General features: G+C 38.2%; 1 protein-coding gene across 12 annotated transcripts in view; it reads right to left on the reverse strand.

Moving 5' to 3' along the window:
• rgs3a (regulator of G protein signaling 3a) overlaps positions 1-20,123 on the reverse strand; it is a 155,635-nt gene that overhangs the window by 73,636 nt on the left and 61,876 nt on the right. For 10 of the 12 annotated variants that reach the window (XM_044173710.1, XM_044173705.1, XM_044173704.1 and 7 more), the window contains 3 exons: positions 18,053-18,130; positions 13,431-13,542; positions 8,664-8,707 (listed from right to left, as the gene is read on the reverse strand). In XM_044173710.1, the coding sequence (XP_044029645.1) occupies positions 8,664-8,707; positions 13,431-13,542; positions 18,053-18,130 (234 nt within the window). Of the gene's footprint in view, positions 1-3,056; positions 3,165-8,663; positions 8,708-13,430; positions 13,543-18,052; positions 18,131-18,380; positions 18,514-20,123 lie in introns of those variants that run through there. The other 2 variants (XM_044173714.1, XM_044173715.1) reach the window with 2 other exon arrangements.

Consider the following 20,123-nt stretch of genomic DNA (forward strand, 5'->3'; position numbering starts at 1 on the left):
AAATTAAGATAGTGAACATGGTAAACACTATACCCGCTACACATCAGTTAGCATTAAGCTCAAAGCACCACTATGCCTTATGCTGTATAGCTTCATAGAGCTGTTAGCATGGCTGTAGTCTTGTGCTTTCTATACAGCAATTTACATTATTGATTCCTTGTATGAAACAAGAGACTACATCTGACTATATCAGAAGGTCTGGTGAGGTCAAGGTAAGGTAATGGAGTCTGGTTCCCATGCACTGTACTGGTCTCATGACTGTACTGGTGGATGGCTGAAAAATTCATTCCTGAACCTGGGAGTCTAAATAATCAAACACCAATGGCTGGGTATTAGTGTGTTTCTCTACACTGGAGGTGGACACTATAACAACACCTGTACAATATAGTGCAATCTAATACAAAACATGTTAAAAACCTGGTTCAGATCAGGTTGGAGTTGACCTAGTCCCTATACTGCTCCAAGGTAAAGGCTTGACATTATATGTGGTCTCAAAGGTAACCCCTGATGGAGCAACTAACTGCCAATAATTTGCACCACACACAAACAAACAATTGCATGTTTTATATTCCACAATAAAAGAATGCATAAAATGTAATTTCCTCTAAACTCAGTGGCTTTCCCACACTCTTTCCAACTATTTCTAGTTTGTTTCTCTGGTTTCCAGCTCAGAGTGCTTCTGTGGTTTGCCTAGACAAAGCAGGCATGAAAAGAGCATGTAAACTGGAGTCCTTGGCCCGAGGCCCTTCCTATATCCACTGGGGAAGATGATAAGCACATGACGGGGCCTAGAGAAAATTTTCTTAAGTCATCTACTGTTTTTTTTTTTAGTAACAGTAGCTTTGCATGTGTTCTGTCATGATCTTTACCCGGTCAGTGAGTTCACTGATCATTTGGCTTTTTTGCCTCTTCACATGATCGTATCAATTGTGCTTTTATTGCATAAGTATGAATGCAGCTCGAGCTTTAGATAGGTCAATGCACAAAGTTTTTTTTGTACATTCAATTTGTGATTTTGACATTAAAAGGTCCGGTTTCTCCTACACACTTGGAAGGGGTATTCAAATGGTTGCAAACTGCAATTTTACCGTTAGATGCCACTAAATCCTACACACTGTTCCTTTAAGCTGAGGATATGTATGATAAATACAATATACATACATACATAAATATACATGAATTTAATGGCCATGAATTTGATAATTGTTGTGAAAACCTTTTATTTTTAAATCATTGTTAGATACTGTTAGTATGTACATACATATGAAAATGAAACGTAAATTTGGAAATTACTTCTGCACACTCTCCCATAATAATGAGTGAATAATTCAGATGCTGATTAGCATTTGCCCTGCACCTGATGGAACAGCGAGATAAACCACAGTTTAGTACAGCTCAGAAGAATACTGAAGAATACTGTTGGTGGTCAGCGATTATATAACTAAGATAGAGGTCTTATATGAGTATATTCAGATGTATAGCCGCTGTCACTGCAGTCCAGCCAATCTGTGGTGGCATATTAAATCAAAGAAAAAGCAAAGTACACTTTAGGTTGTGGCTCAACTGGAAGGAAGAGGGTACACATCGGTTCAATTAGACCCCCGAAAGGCTGGTCCTGCCCTGGCCATGTTATGAATGGCTTTCATAAAGTAGGTATTTTGCTGACAAGAGCCCCTGGGTGCATATCATTCACACCCTGCCTTCAGACTGCAAGTGACAGCCTGTATGTCATGCTGTCAATGATGTGCCTGAAAGCACTAGGTAACTGCATACAGAAAAGGCATACTGTTCTGTATATGCATACACATATAGCAAACAAGCACCTATATATGTACATCCTTATAGATATGTTTACGATGTTTTCTTAGTCCTGGAAAAAGCATTAACTGTGAGTCTTCACTTGAAGTAATCAAATCAAAACTGCACCATTATTTACTGTGTCCACAAACGTCACAAGAACGTCATCCTGCACATAATCAACCAAGAACACTCTGACCGTTTACTGTACAGACCTCTTGCAAAAAAAAAGACTTGCACACCACTATGCTTTGACTGAGATCACAGAGCTCCCTTGCTGTTCCTCGGGCTGCATGCAAGCCATCACCTAGTTTGGCAGTATCTATCTGCATTTGGTGCCTCTTATCTCATCTCTTCTCAAATCACCACATTTTCTATGCTGTTCCAGTTGTACAAAAGATAATACATATTTCAAACTACAAAGTCTATATGAAATATGATTTGCAAGCATGGCTCAAGAGTGAAATCATTCGTATCAACTGACTGAATGAAGAAGTACAAATCTGATACTTAATATAAATGTATGCGGACTACGTTAAGATCAGGTAAGTCGTTTTAGTCATTGTTACTGCTGTGTTTTGGTAAGTGGAGATTACACAAGTTCATGGTCATTAGTGACGATTGCATTGTACCAACTAGATACTAATGGCTACAGTGGCAATTTAAGGGAAATAGTGGTGAATGAGGGACCATGCATTTAATGGAATTCTCAGCTTTCACTTGAAGTCTCGGCAAACATTACCAGAAGCACATTTATACAGAAAGTTTTGGTACAGTATAACACCAGGAACAGCATAGTATAATATAAGACATAATGTAACTGTCATCGCGGTCACCTCAGTGCCACATAGCCCACTGAAAAATGACACCATCAAAGTCATATGGCTGTTCTACTTGAGCCTACACAAACACTTGTACAAACACGCTGTAATCACATATAAGCTCTAAATTCATTCAAGTCTGACATATAATAAGCTAATTGTTCTCCAACTTCATACAAACGATTATGTAAATAACTCACTCAAGACTGTGAAAAGTTACATTTAAGTCAGAAAGAATAGCATTAAACAACAAGGATATCATCTTCTTTTTAATAACTTACACTTTTCCCGTGCTTGCACAGTGTTCATCAAGTTACTACTGCTCTTGTAGTAAAAATGGCACTATCATTTCCGAGCTACACAGTAAGAACTATACAAATCTCCTTCTCTAAACCTTTGAATGTACCCTGAGCAGAACCATCAATCGGTAGCACTTACATCTCCAGAGTCGGATAGCAGGTGCCGCTGAAGAGAGCTCGCCTCCCTGATGAACCTTTTCTTAGGCCCAACCCGGTCGGCCAAGTTGCCCATAATGACTCTGTGATGATCCTGATGCACTCCACTGGTCAATAATCTCATACAGTGTCTCCCCTTGTCTCTCTGTTTTTCATTTACCTGCACAACGCTTTCTTGCTTCCTCTCTTCCTGCGTCACTGACACACTTACACACATGACACACACTTGACTTTCCAGAGACACAATTGCGCGCACACCCCCCCCACACACACTTTCCTTGAATCTGGGTTAGATCAGTTCCGTTTTAAGCAAGTGCTAAAACAGGATGACCTCCAGTGATGGAGGAGAAGGGCAGGAGTAGACTAAAGGAGGAGAGCGGACTGTGACAGTATCAGAGACAGAGAGCTTTAGAGGAGGAGAAGACTGTAATTGTATAATTGCTCACAACTTCGGGAGAAAGGATGAGAGTTTTCTTACTTCTGCAGAATGAAAGTGCTATTTTATGTCAAGCTTTGCAAACATCTTTTAAATAAATTCACTGTGCAATGAAACAATTTCAAAGATGTCTCCTTCAAAATGAACGGTAAACACAGTTGACAGCAGAAAATCCTGAATAAACTGACATGGATGGGACATGATTTTGAGAGACTGATACTGTCTTTGCATTTGATGATGTTAGGAGATACAATAGTTCCCTATGATGAGGAGAGCTATTGGAGAGGTCTGTTGCCTGATGAGTGAGCCAGTTGGGAAAAGCTGTATGTGGTGATATGTAGGAGCCACATATGTTGCTGTGTGGTCCCTTGTGAATCAGTGCAAATTTCCATTTTGGTCTACATGGATTTCTATTTGTGTCTGCATTTGTGCATGTGTTAATGTATTTATTTGCGTACTGTACAGTATATGTTTTGTGTGGATGTGTGTGTGTATGTGCAAGTGTGGGTTTTCTAGCTTTTTCTTTTTTGTATTGGAGTGTAAATATAATATAAATACTGCGTATTATTTACTTTTCGGCATGTCCGTAGGTCAGATATGAATTTAGATATCTTGCACAAGCACAGACTCACTCACAACAACGTATGTGCACACAGAAAAGCAAACAAGGCATCAAACCAAAGATAAACTGGTATGGAACCGGTAAGAATAATCACCTCTAAAATAATATATAAAATAAGAATAAGCAAAAACATCGCTCCTCATCAAACTGGTTCATTCAGCTTTCATTATGTATGTCTGTACTTTATTTTAGTTGCGACAAGGCAGTAACAGTGTATCTATTAAAAGAAAGGGGGATATAAGTCGTCTAGGCAAATGCAATTTTAACTGAAAACATGCAGTGATCAATAAGATGGTGTCCTCTCACTCTCTCTGTTCGTATGTGTGGATGTGTGTGACCTTTGCACAGACAGGCCAGAAAGAGCAATTCAATTAGAGTCTATCGCATAACACACATCGCCCATTTGAGTAAACACACACACACACACAGCAATAGCAAAGATCAGGGTCACGCAAATAGTTGAAACATGTCTTCATCTTCTCTGATCAGCAGAGCTCAATAGTCTGGCTGTTCAAGACCTCTGTAGACGTTCCCTACTAGTCTCTTTTGATATATTTCCATCTCTCCTTCCCTTTCATCCCTCTCTCCATCCACCTTACATGTTCCTCTACGTCACACACCAATGTGCCCTACAAGCAGGACCAGAGGGTCAACCACTCTGTAAAAGAATCTGTCATCACTTAAAGATAAATGAGCACTGCAGTAGTTCAGCAGCTGCTTGTGCTAACTTTGAGTATACATGAATTACAGAGAGAGGAGAAGAGAAGAGAGTGCCTTCATTGATTATCTGATCATTTATCAGCATATTTGATAAACATTCTAGCATAAATTAAAGTAGTTTATGACAAATTAATGATATTACAGATCTGAAAGTACCTTTTTTACAGTATCCCTTACAGTACCTGTGAGAGATAAGATTGTATGCTGTGTTTCATTGTGGCTACTGTTTGCTCCCTGAGGTATGAAATGAACTGCTGACAGGTGTATCAACTATAATAGATGAGTGCACATTTTGTGTGTGTGTGTGTGTGTTTGTGTGTGATTGTGTGTGGGCATCTGACAGGACAGACGGAGGAACAAGTCTGACAGGGGAGAGAGGGAGGAGGCTGAGCCAAGTAAATCTTATCTGGAAACAAGCGCACACACACAATCTCTTTGCTGTTTCTCTGTCTGTCTTCTTGTCTGTCTTCTGTCATATATACTGCACTAGTTTGGTATTTTGGGAGCATCCTTGCAAGGCTGCTTCAGCTGACTGTTTTGCAAGAGAATCAATGGGTCTTTTCAAGCCTAACGTGTCAAACTGTCAGGGGTCCCTGCTGCTATGAATGTGATCAGCAAATGTGAGATTTATTTGTTCATATATGGTATTTATATGACATCTGTTAAGCTACAAGGAACAAAGAGCTGCGCAGAGAAAACAAAAATAATGATTATACAATATATAAAATTCAGTAAGAAACAGTACAACATTGGAGAAAGAAGAAATATGATAACATAATAAAAGCTACTGCACAACGCAAGAGCTGATACAACCATTCTAACAGACCTTTTCAATGTGTTGTATAAAATCCAAAATCTGCCTTTAACTCACTCAAACTCTCTTTCTCTCCCATGCTGTCTTACGTAAGAGTTTCTATTTATATATGTTGCCTAATTGGATAGACTGAATAATGTTGGAGCCTTTTCCTTCCTCTTTTCCAGCCCGTGGGACAGATATCAGGTCCCTTTCATTCTGTCTGGAATTTCTGAAAAAAGGCCCTTTAAAAGATTCATAAGCTGCTAATGAGGTTATGCAGCACATTTCAAAGCAAAAAATAGTGTGATGATACGTGTGCGTGTGTGTGTCTGCGGCAAGAGGGTTGGGGTTTATATATTTCCTCAGTGAAAAGATTAACCATATGAGCAGACATTTGCAGCTGCAACAAATTGCTGACAAGTCACAGTGGCTGGATGGATAAAAAAAGGAAAATAGTCCCTTCAGCTATCCAGTCTCTTCAGCTTACATTTTAAAACACCTCTGAGACATTCAATCTTCTCTTTAAGTGAGGAGTGTTGAAAAGCTCCAGTTTCATAAAATGGTTTCCAAAAGACCAAAGAAAGGTTGTCTTGCTCGATTTGTTCAGGCAAGAAATGGATGAGCCAAGTTCCATCAGTTCACAAGATTTGTATTTTGAGTTGGGAGTTGTACAGTTCATGGTCATAGCTTTCATTGTCAAGTACCAGTATAGACTGGCATTTGTCTTGTCCAAAATTAAGGATGCCTCGAGCCAATCCTGAGGATCAGTATCGAGGCCAACATATTTTAATGGATTGGTATCAGCTAAAATAAAGCAGATCAAAATCCGATCCTTTCTTTACTGAACTCTACTGTGTTTTGTCCATCTCAGCCGGGCTCAACACTGTGAACATTTTGCTCCAACTCTCTGCACATTTCCCAAGTTTAAAAAAATGTAGTCACATGGGCATGGAGAGCAGCAGTGGAAAGTGAGGGCTAGCTGAAGACATGGGGAGAGGACGACCGGCTACCACCACGTGTAAACGGCAGCTGGCTTGACCGGGTTTTCACAAGTGACGGCTCACTTGACCGCAGTCAAAAAGCAATCTACATGCACCAGATCAAACACAGCATTCTTTCTATTATTAAGACGGCATTGATTTTCTTTTACTTCTATTACTAAGGCGGCATTGATTTTTTTTTTTTACTTCCATAACTAAGACAGCATTGATTTTCTTTGCTCTGTCTTCTCCACAGACTTCAAAACTCCCTCTCGCGTTTACTAACAGTGGATGTTGCCAAGCTGTCACTCCGATCGAGACTGGCCAATAAAGATGCGTAGATCCCACCCACAGGATTTCAGCTCAACATTTTGGATTTGCAAAACTTTTGGATTTGCAAACAAAAGTTTATCAATATGTTTCCTTTTTGCTGTCTGTGAACTTGTCTTTAAAGGTGCACTGTGTAAGAATTGAGACTACTCTCCACCTGCAAAATTCATACTCCAAAAAAAAATATGCGGCAGCATATCACATATCAAGTCATAACTGCTGCTAACTGCCCTTAGCTAGTTAGCTCAGTTAGCTGTAGTGACATCTAATTCTGTGAATTAAGGGTTTATTTCGACCAAACCACAGTTGGTGATTGTTGAAACAGTGGGAAAATTATCCAAGACAGTTCTGGTGAGTTTTATTGTTTCTGTCGAGAGTTTGAATGAAGTGCGGTTTACGATGAGTTAACAAGAAGCTGAAATTCAGTAAAAGAGAGAAACTTGAATTCAAAAGGTGTACGGTTGTATTTTTCTGTTTAATAAGGAAAAATAGGTGTATGAAAATTTCCTTTCTTGACATTTTGTGAGTTTATTTTGTTTATTTATTAGACTAAAAAAGCTAAGAGAGCTTGTGTAACATAGCGAACTCGCCGCTCGCACACATCTCCCAGCTGAAACTACGGCTGGAAGCCTGAGCTATACTATCGGACTATCGCCTCTTGAGGTACTAAGTGGCATTCAATATAGGACGGGCCTGGGGTAGATGGTTAGCATGCTAACTTCAGTTGATATCTCTCCAACAGTACATAGACATCTTTGACCTAACATCAAAACTGTTGTTTCTTCAAATTCTGTTGATCATTTTAGTTAATTTTGTAATGTTTTTAAACTGTTAAATCTCTTAAATTCTTACACATTGCACCTTTAAACATTTGCTAAAACCATTTTTCATACCACTAGAGTTCTGTTGTGGCCATATATTTTTTATACTGCTGGAACAATGGAAAATGTTAGCCTTTAAAGTGCCATTTCAGGTAACCAGTGTTGAATACTTGGTTAACACAGCAATGAAATATTAATAATTATGCCTTTCCCTTTCATCTTAAAACGACAGCCTGAGAGGTGTTACAGCAGATGGAAGAAAGGATGATAATTTTTCATAATAACTGTCTAAACAACAAAACAAATCACAATGTAAATAGATAGATGCATCATATTTGAACACATTTATATTGTTTTATACTGATTATTAATATCCCTGGGCCACATAGTTCAGTGTTTTACTTGTGTGAACATCTAGCAACTTATATTCCACAGCCTTATTTACAATGAGGATTCTCTTTTATCTGAATATATAAATACTTTGACCCTAATATCAGAAAAATCAACCATCAAACCCACTGTTGTAAACCAAAAATAGCTTGATGGCTTGATGGTGCAAATAAGTGCCTAGCTAGGTCGAAAATCTTTACAGTCTGTTTTTCAACATTACCTGTTGTTATATATATCAAAAACAAATGCAAGTTGTGTGTGTGACAGAGACAGGTCTGAGAGGGAGTCAGATCTGAGAAAGACACAGAGAGAAAGACGTTTTCATTGGAGCTTTCTGCAAATCCTTGTGTCTTCCCTGTAATGTGATTTCATCCAGAGTCAATTGGCCCTCCGGCTCACAGAAAAAATAGGCTGTTCACATTAGATCCTCGTTTTCCCTCTTTCTCTACCTCTTTTTCTTTAAAAAACACACAAACACACAGTCCTTTCTCTTACCTCGGTCATATGAATAAGGTAGAATCTCAGTTCTTCAGCATAATCTGCAAGACAAAGTAACAAAGAGAAAATTTTTAATTTTTTCTTCATGTCATCTTTTTCCTTCCTGCCAATGACCCAACCATCTTTCCTCTGTTTCATTTTTACTTACTCATTCTCTTCCTTCCTTCTTGTACATAAAGCAGCATCTTTGGTTTCCGATTATGATTTTGCCAAAATACTGATATTATTGATGGAAGGCTTTTACTTTCGGTCAGTCTTATAAACATCCACCCATAATTCACTGAGGCAGTGCACTGTGAGACAGGCCTGTGGGTCTGGAGTCAAGATAAATGTTTTTTAATCGAGTGACCCCCCCCACCTCCCCACACCAACAAACCCCTGACAGACACACACTCAAACATACACCCACACAATCTATATATGTTGTGATGTTTACTGTTTTATTTCAAGCCAACATTCTGACTGAGTAGCAATCCTGTCTGATGCCACACTGAGGAGCGGCTTGGCCCTGGGGTGAGATTTAAAATGATTACACATGTTCTAGAAAGACAGGGATCATCCATTCAAACTTATATACCTCCTTTTCCCCATCCTTCCTTCTAACTTACATTGGTATAGAAGAGCATCTGTCTCTATCTCTAGCTCTCTCAGTGCACTAGTTAGTTAGTGCAAGATGGTCCAAATATTAAGTATTTCTTTATTATATTAAATATTCATAACTAAATAAGCAAAAAAAAGGAGTTTAACACCTAAAAACGCTGCTAATCTGCTTCATCAGGACTGTGTGGGTGTGGTTTGATCAGACTTGATTGACAGTGACCAAACAACCCACCAATTGTCATCAAATTCTTATTCAAACGTTGCTAAATCCTGATTGGTGCAAAGAAGTATGTGACATCACCTTTTTCTACATGAACCCCGCCAGTGAGATGAAAAAATAGAAATAGAGAAATCTTTTATGTAAAATAACTGGCAGAAATGTATAGTTCATGCAGGTCCCCATCACTCCCAGTAAGAAGCTGATTGAGAAAATACGTTTTCAGGGCCTTTAACAATTATGAATACATCATTCATACTGAAGTTGCTGCTCTCAAAGTCTGATTGGGCAAAGCACAATGACCAATTTAATCATATTTTATCATGTGTTAGTGATAATAATGATGATAATGATGTGATAATAATAAATTATTATTCAAAGCAGGGTATTTTATATTTCTTAAAACATGCCTAGAGGGGATCTTTAAATAATGACGTCATCATTCCTTCAATTACTAAATCCAGACTCTCCAGGCTCAGTCCCACAACAGAGCGAGCCTTCTTGGCCAGCGTGTTGAGCCTGTAAGCTTCACCAGCCTTGGCTCTGGCTCCTCAGCATAGCAAAGAAGAGTGAACTGGTCAACACACATACACACAAAACACCTAGTCACCTCTTACACACATTGAAGGACCTCTTCAGAAAGAACAGTCACAAGTTCTTTCTTGTAGAGTACATGTGTTTATTACACTTCAGGACCGTGTATGAATCCAGCCTACCCCTCTTCACCCTGAATAATGAAAGCAGACAGCAGCTTCCCACTGCAGCGGAAGTCCACAGGCAGCTCTTTAACTGATTCCTGAATGTCTCCATGAGGTCTGTAAACTAATGCAGCCCACAGTGTTGAACAGAGGAGAGACTAACGCCACCTTAAGGATGTTGGGTGCAGGAGCGGTCATGGTCAGTGTGTGATGTAGGAACAGCAGGGCCCATGTGAAGTGCTGCATTTTACCAATGTCAAAAAAATGTGTTTCTTCTTATAACCAACAGCAGAGGTCACTGTTGGATATCTTTCTGTTTTCAAAACCCAGCAGAGTGGGGTCATACAGCATGGTACTCTGAGGGGCTTGATGATGAAGTCATATAAAAACTCATATTTTACAACCGTCCGTGTTTTTAGTTTAAATTAAAGAATGGCACGATGCTCTATAGGTCGGGAAAACTGCGAAAAACCCTTTCTATGCTTTTAAAAAGACACATTGATTTGTTCTGAAAAGTTGTAATCTCAAATGTAAGTGGTTTCACCTGATAGCAGTGACCTACTAGTATGTCAAAGGTGTAGTAATTTCAGTAATCAGTCACTCAAATTCACTTTTTATCCTACTAAAGGACAATACCAAAAAATTAAGAAAAATCATCATTTTGCTTCTTTCACTGTAGTTAAGTGACTGATCTCTCCTTAATTTAAAATTTTACATCGCAGTTGTTAAGTAATTTTTGCTATAACAATGGTGCAGTAGTTGTCAAAAGGCTTTATAAGGTGTAGATGGCCAGGTGGATAACATCTTCTCACTTTGTTTAGTATGATGATAATGTTTGGATAGACACATTGTAATTTTGGTTTTATTTGTGTTTAATAGCACTCTCAATATTTCCCACGCTCCTCAACATAGTATCGGAGTGACAGGAACACAGGAAAGCCCCTGTATTGAACTTGTTCTGTGTCATTACATGCACGCACACACACGCACACACACACACGTGAAACACACCCTCGCTGAAACAAACACAATCCCTCTGCGCCTCTTTCCTGAGTTACGCTGCCGAAGCAAAATAACAATGACAGGCAGCAGGGTGGAGATCTGTGTCTGTGTGTGTCCTCTCATGAAACACACACACAGACACGCAAACCCTACTGAATCCCCACCCTGGTGATCTCCAATTGTTTGGGTGAAGGGTGGAGGTCAGAAGTGGCCCAGAGGAGACCAGCGATGTCTGTGGGATGGGCAGAGCAGTTCAGGCCACCCTATATCAGGGTGCTATATTTTGAATTAAGAAATGCTTGTGCTAGAGTGTTCATTGGATGTTTTTCTCAACACAATTCTTCACCATGTCAACTTTAGCTGCAAAGTGAATGTTTTTTTCATATATTCCTGTTGTATATCTGCAATTATAGAACCCTATTTGACATTTCTGTTGATTCTTATCAGGCAAAATATCAGCAGACACTGTATGCTTACAAGCCACACTGTATATACTAATACTGCAGAACTTTTACAAAAACCTTGGAAATCGTAAGTAAGTATAGACTCAGCCATGTGGAAAATGTTCCTTATAATAACATTTCCCAAAGGGTTGGAAAATTGTAAAAATGTTCATAAACAACCGTTTTTCCACAACGAAGACTAAAACAAAATAAAAAATAACCTATGACAACAAAAAATGTCATCAACAAAGATAAACTAAAGGATAACGTGAAAGACCGACAAATGGACAAATTGATTAACGTTTAATGTAGTCTTATTTAAAGACCTCCATGCACCGGTGGAATCACAGGTCGTATGCTACTGATTTAAAAAACAAGACTCTCTCTTTGACAGAAGTTGCTTTAGCTGCTTGACCTGTTAATAAGCAGCATCTTACATTTCAGTAACATTACGTCTCTGCCAGTAGCTTTAGCTGATATTAACGAGGCTTGGAAGGGAAAAGTAACAGATTTGTGAAGTAAATGCATCCAAAGTCTCACTGAAAATTAAACAAGAAGCTGCACTCCAATATTACTAAAATGTTACTAAAACTAACATACATTTTCATCAGAAGACTAAAACTAAATCAAAATCAGGTGCCAAAATTAACACTGATTTCCCGCAGTGCAATATTTAGCAAAAACACCAGTGAGTTATGTGCAGAATGATAGCGGGTTCTTGCACATGTATCTCCTGCAATGGTGCAGCCTGGAGAGAAAGGCTATGTGGCTATGTGAGGCTACACTGACACCTGTAGGGGGATTTATCCACTGAGGGTCAGGCCCAGCCCTATTAATCAAACCTATTAATCACTCAAAACAGCATTAATTTGCACTGAGTGAATACCTTAATTTCCAGTCAGATGATCTCAGAGCATCTGTCTCCCCTTACACTCACACTGACTCTGAACTCCTCTCAACAACATCCTTTTAACACCTGTTATCCTGCTAAATCAATGCTATAATCCTGACACGACTACCCTACTGTTAAGTTCTATTTATTGCCACTCAGCAATTGCCACTCATGCACATTTTGAACGATATGGCACATGTTTTATGGTTTATATCCTGCTCAGCATATTAATCAACTGACCTGACCTGAGAAAGTCACTTATTACTGTTTCTTACCCGCGCACTTATCAATTTTCAGCATTATGGATCTACGTGTACCCCCTTGCCCTTGGCCCTATCCCGAACATGACTCCAAACTGTGCCTCTGTCTCCACCCACAACTCTAAACACAGATATTTACAGTGAGCCCTATTTATTTGACTTGCCCGGGCTCTGTGCAGGCCTGATGGCCAGACTATTCTCTCCATATTGCTAGAGGAGATGGTTGTTTACACAAAGGTGAAATAAAAAGACAAAGCAACAGGAACTTGGGCAGCCTTTCCCTAAATATCCTCTGGTTAAGCTCAACTGAAAATATCACTGTAATCATAGTACTGTATGTTTATTTCTACTTGTGCAATTTGTTTTTAAGTGTTAAATTTCCCTTTTTATTCTGTGTTGAACTGTACAAGGACGAACATGGTTTAATATGGTAATAACTAAGCAAAAGAAATTATTGTTGGCCCGGATGAAATTAAATCTGTGACCTTTTGATTACAGGACCGACTCAAGTGCCCGCATGTCGGCAAAGTTACAAAGAAAATGATGAATCCTACACTTGTCCTGCCAGTTTGACATATACATATACTGTACATAGTTTGACAAATCCAGGATTTCACACAGTTTGGTGACAGATGTGTTAATGCATACATACCATCCTGGAGCCTCAGCTGTCGCAGGTACAGGGGACTCTGAAGGACGTTACACCTGCCTGGCTCATCTTCTCTTGTCACCAGCATCAGGTCGCTGTAGACAAATACTGTAACCTACAAGATCAGAAGGGCAGAGATGGAGAAGGAAGGTAAAAAAAGAGAGGAATAGGTAGTTTTAAAAAAAGGATGAAGAGGAGAAGGGGGTGAGGTTTAAAGAGAGGCAAGAAGGGAGCGTGAAAATGACTGAATTTGATTTCATACTTCAGTCTCACATGGTCTCACCAGGACTTTACACCGTAAAGTAATCACATTTATTATCAGGCAAAATACTTGTAGCTGGCCACACTGGCTCAGCATCTGACTCAGCAGACACTGTATGCTAACAAGCCACACTGTATATACTAATACTGCAGAACTTTTACAAAAACCTTGTAAATTTTAAGTAAGTATAGACTCAGCCATGTGGAAAATGTTCCTTATAATAACATTTCCCAAAGGGTTGGAAAATTGGAAAAATGTTCATAAACAACCGTTTTTCCACAACGAAGACTAATTCATCTCACAAACACACATCTGCAATCCAGTGAGATGCACATACACCACCTAACACTCAACACGTCTCACCCCTATAAAAGCCCCCTCACCTCCTGTCCTAGCACAGGAAATGCAGTTCACACATACATACATGGCAATACATATATACCAACCAACGTCTTTAGCCTGCTGAATGTTAACCCTGTGCTTTAAAGTATACTGACTTCTTCATAAACCTGTCTTTTGTATTCTTTGGCTCGCTAGTAAAAAAAAACAGATCAAATAATGCACCTAATACCAGCCTGATAATATCTAATATCATTATTTTTTATTGAAACTTGGACTTAATCAGACTTCACCTTAGTTTCAAAGCTTGTACTATTTATTGCTTTACTTAAAATTCTTTTTTTAAGTCATAAACATTCATATTCTTGTATCATTGTAAGTTTCTAATTAGGTCAGATTTGAAGGCATGTCTCTAATATGGCCCAATGTCTGCAGAAAAAAAAAATCATTATACATGTCTGCCATTTTAATTGCTCAACGTTTTCAATAACTTTTTAACAATGTTACTGTGAAACAGCACATCCAGTCTATTATAATGTAATTACTTGGGACAAAGCTGCTTAATGCTTAACGAAACTCTCTTTGATTCCAAGAATGTCCGACAATACTCTTTAACTGACAATTTATTATGTTATAACAGCTGGCTTTTATATAATAAAACTTGAATTTTGATCAAGTTTTTCTAGCCTTGGTGGTACTGTATTTTCCCACACTTCCTTCAAACTCAAGACACTTATCTCATTCGTTGTACCCCAAGTATCTTCGTCATAGTCTAAGAAAAATAATTAATGATTATTTACTGCTCATGTAGAAAGATGGCTGGATGTGAGAAATTGCTTTACTGCAGCCTAAACCTAATGACATACATACACCCAAACTCCTCACACCCAAACTTCCAACTGTTACTTCAAATCAAGTTTATTGTCACATACACAATTATACACAGTGCAATGTCTAGTCAAATTAGTTCTCTGCATTTAACTCATCCCAAGTATTAGGAGCAAGGGCCCTTGACCAGTGCACTTGGTCACCCTAACTTGTGGGGAAAATCAGAGCACCCCACGCAAATACTGGGGAGAACATGCATGTTTGCATGAAAGCTGCTTATGCAAGTTTGTGCTTTCATGCAACATATTGCATACAGTGCCATGTAGTTGCGCACTGTTTCAAGACAGTGCTTTTGCTTTGGTGGCTTTTTCTGAAGGGTGTCATAGAAGCGGGGGGATTTCAGATGTAACCAGAATGTGGTTAGAGTGTGTGTGTGTCCGTGTGCGTGCATCTGTGTGTAGGTTTGAGTGGGTGGAAGAGGATGTAAGTATGAGTAAAGAGGACAAAGGACACAGCAGCAAACAGTTTTCATACAGAGAAACACATACACATACTTTACATGCACACACACACACACAAATATCTACTGTTCAAATGTGCCCAAAAGGCTCAGTGATTCTCTCTCTTTAAGCATTTCAACAACAATTTTATGTCCATTCTAAAATAAATACTAAGCTTGTTAAGTCATACAATCAACAATTTGTCTAATTGAGACTAATAAATGCTAAATAATGTACCGGTAACCTTTAAATCATCCAGGTCATGTGATACATGTAAGTCAACTTGGTCTTGTTTTACATCTGACAAGACACAATATAACATAGTGTATAATATAATGTAATATTTGAACATGATTTCTGTATGTATACTGTACCTAGTATCCCGTTTTATCCTTTACTGTAACAATGGTTTCCTCTGATTACTTTAATTAATGATTGATACTGTATTTTGTTATCATGTTGGTTTTCTATATAATATAGAATTATATATAATATACAATTATTTTTACAATAAAGATAGCTAAGAGATTTAAGTCATTATTATAAATTTCTAAAACATGTATTAAGTAAAAATGTCAGAGCAGGCTCATAAAGCACCAATGCATGCTATACAACTCTGTTGAAAGTATAATTAGCAGGCTTAATTACTTGATAACTACAAAAAAAATAATCAACTTGTTGTGTTAAATGTTAATATAGCTATAGCTATCTTTCAGTCATTCAGACATTTTTAAGTCTTTATTAAATGCTCATATGATTTAATCCACTTAAATGTGTTATGTCCAAATGTCACTTTTAAGTATTACTATTATTTAATCCACTAAAAGTAAATTTTCACTTGGGACTAAATCAAATTTGTGCAAAGCTGTGCTTATTATTTGTGTTCAGATATTATCATGAAAGTGGTATGTGTTTGTGTGAACAATAGAGTCTGTATGTTTGTCTCCTGGGCAGACTTACAAAACTCTGGTGAGTAAAGAGTAAAAGCTGGAACAATACTGACTGATCATTAAAAACAGCCTGTATAAAGTGGCCAGGTGGAGAGAAACTCCCTCCTGACAAACACTGGCTGTTAAATATTTGTTTTATGACTGACCCCACAGGGAGGCCAGAATTACCTTCCATACCAGCAGTCACTGCACTCCACTTCACCGCACAGCAAAGATTTTCTGACAGGCCAAATTAAAGGACGGCGGCAAGAGCTTAATTTAAAAAAATAAAACTCCTTCCTATTTCTTTTCTCTTTCCAAATTCACAAAGACTTTGTTAACATGTTTCTTCTAAAAAAACATCATAGCAATGACATGTCAGACAGGATTCCTTCATTCTAAACACTGATTGGCAAAACCTCAAATGTCAGAAACATATCATATGATACCTAGATTTATCTTTTTTGTTTTATCAAGTTTTTTTAGGATATTGCATCTGGTGATGTAGATCATTTGGTTGTGATTAATTCTTCTGCCAAACATAAAACCTTGACCTGTGTCACAAGTTTTTCTTTACAGGAAAATGTACTTGGACGTTTATCAAGGTAATGCAAATATGAATATCGTTAGATTAAAGTGGCCAACAGATGCGAATATTAACATGAGATACAGTTAGCTTTTCTAAGTGAACTTGGCTAATAGACCTTTATCACATCATCTAAGATATTATAGGTAAGATTACATTACACTGCTGTACAGTACTTTCTTTGTAGAATAATGTTTTACATATTAAACCCTACAAGCACAAAACATGCTATTTCTTTTAATGCCCTGACAGTATAGTGTATATGTAGTGTGTCTGACACCTACAACATTAAAGTACTTGTTACAGAATAAAAATCTATATTTCAAATTTCAGAAACTTCTGAAAGAAAGATACTTTTACATACTTTTTAGATACTTTTACTTTAACAATATACTGAATAAGATACCTTTATAGCGCAGAATATTTTTGTAAGGTGAGCTCAACATATTGTGAAAGGATCATTAATAAAATACTGAAGGAGCTTCAGTTTCTTCTGATATTTAAAACAGAATTTCTCTGTCAGTCAGATCTTTGGCACTCTCCTCCTTTATTACTTATTCATTTCCCCCGACTGATGTGGGCCTGATAGTTCAGAGTAGTTACAAATTCTTCAGAGATGTTCAGACATGTCCTCTCCCATTTATCTTCTCGGGATGTTGCGCCCTACTTGGTCCCCCTTTCTATATACATCCATAACTGTAAAACACACGTTTTGACTTAAGATGCGCATGGGGGCAATAGACCGTCACTTTCAGTTTGGCCAAATAAACAAACCACATAAGTGGTTGTGACAAACCAACAAAATGTTTGTTGGTTTGTTTGTCTCCAGCTAGAGGACAGGAGAGGACAGGAGAGGAAATTATAAAACTCTTCGAAAGAGAAAATGTCATCTTCTGTTGCATCCCCCTGCATCTTCTAAAAAACATTTTGCAGCATTTGGGATTTCTTTAGATTAGTTTTAGATCATATCCGGCATAAGGTTTTGGATGTTCCTTGGTCAATAACAACCACAATTCCTGTGCAGAATAGTAAACTGTAGTAAGAGCTACAAAATGGAGCTTTTTACACAAAGCGAACACATAGCAAACATACACACAGAAATGTTTAATATGCATTGAAATGCTCACATCACACGGGTGGACAAAGATACGCACACATACTAACATCATTGATGCACTTACCTTAAGAGAGTGGTGCTTGCTCTCATGTAGTATCATCTCCTCATATATGATGAGAGCTCGGCTGCACAGGTCTAGAGGCTGAACAGCAGCATATTACACAGACAGATTAGGACACAAAGTTTTTGGACATAATTTTGAGGCTCATTCATTGATAATTGATATCTTTAATCAGATATTTAGCAATGACCACAAGCACATATTGTCCGTATTATTCTTAGCCTAGTTGTCAAAAATCATGAACATATGTTAAGTGTTTCTCAAGATAAAAATCAAGAATATAATATTTGTTTGTTTTAGATTAGTAAAATAAAACATGAGGTTGAAGTACCAAATCCATTTTGGCTCCCAAATCCAAATGATCTGCTAAACAGCTAACAGCAATCCTTTTCTTTAGCGTGTGAAACACAACTGAAACTGATTCTATGAAGACAGAAAGTGAGCTGCGACTGTGAGGCGGGATGTGCGGTCTGCGTATGACAAGACACTGACACTTAAAACAAACTAGTATGGTTTGGTGGGAGGAGGGGACTTCCTCACAAGTCCAGGCTGTGACAGAGGGCCAATTCAATATGTGTGTATGTGTAACATTTGCATACTGTGTGAAGTAGGGTCAGGGTTGCACATTTCTATATGAATTAACTGGAAGTTCCACCAAAGTTCCTGCATTTTGAAATTGTAAGTGTCTGAAAGACCCCAAGACACTAACAGTACTTTAAATGTTGCAGTAGGTGTAAATATTGCATAACAACTATCTTATCTCACAATAAATGGTAAATATTATTATTATTATTATATTATTATTTTATCACATAGTCGTCTGTAGTTATTTTATCACATAGTCGTCTTTAGTTATTTAATCATAATCAAGGTATTCAGTTTAACAACTGTATAGTGTATTTACATATGCAGAAATGAGGGCATTTATTTTGCAATGACACATTTGACTATGTCAACACATCTACATTTGACAATGACTTAACATAACTTGCCTCTGCTTCCTAATTTGGATTATTCCCCCTTTAGAAAAATACAAAGTCTTTCCAGTTATCATACTACTATGAAGAATATATATGTAATAAAATATTTTTCTGCACACAGCTAAACTTAGAGATACAAGTTGGACAGATCATGCAGAACACAAATATTTATATAAATAAAAAAAAACAATATAGGGTGCACGGTGGCAGAGCGGCTACAGCTCCTGCCTCCCAATAAGGAGATCGTGGGTTCGTGGGTTCGATTCCCGGACCGGACCAACATCACACAATCTCTCTGGGTGGAGTCTGCATGTCCTCCCCGTGTTACCGTGGGTTCTCTCCGGGTTCTCCGGCTTCCTCCCACCGTCCAAAGACATGCATGTGTAGGTTAATTGATAACTCTAAATTGCCCGTATTGAATGAATGTGTGAGTGAATGGTTGTCTGTCCTTGTCTGTGTCTGTGTTCGCCCTGCGACGAGTTGGCCACTGTCCAGGGTGTGCCCTGCCTAAGGCCCGAAGTCACTGGGATAGGCTCCAGTCACCCGCGACCCCCTAACGGGGACCAAGCGGTAGAAAATGGATGGATGGATGGATGAAAAACAATATAACCCCTTTCATTTGAACAATACAGTTTTTTTGCTTGTTCTGTATCTAAAAGTTAAGAAAATAAACATCCTTTTGTTCCGTTTGTAACACTGACCTCCTACGTTCACTTTAACACACCCATGTCTCCCCAATAGTTCTTGTCAAGCGCTCTAGCCTAAAAGCAGAAATTCCAACAAAAAAAACATCTGCATATCTAAAATGTGTTATGTATGAAAATAGAAGCTTCAAGACTTGCAAAATATAAAATGCTCAGACAGAAAGGTCAACATATTTCATGACTGCAAAACTCAAATGTCTATTTCCCTTTGACCCAAATGTGCTGGTGAAAAACATATCTAGAATGTATATACAGATTTCCCTGCTTGACCACTGAAGACCGGGAAATCAGAGCATCATGGTGACCTAGAGGTCTGAGATGTATAAAACATAGACGCTACAGTACGTCCGCAGTTGAAATCTGGCCGAGCCATTGCATGTCATCCCCCTC

This window comes from Siniperca chuatsi, linkage group LG18 (genome assembly GCF_020085105.1).
Source record: "Siniperca chuatsi isolate FFG_IHB_CAS linkage group LG18, ASM2008510v1, whole genome shotgun sequence".
Taxonomy (NCBI): domain Eukaryota; kingdom Metazoa; phylum Chordata; class Actinopteri; order Centrarchiformes; family Sinipercidae; genus Siniperca; species Siniperca chuatsi.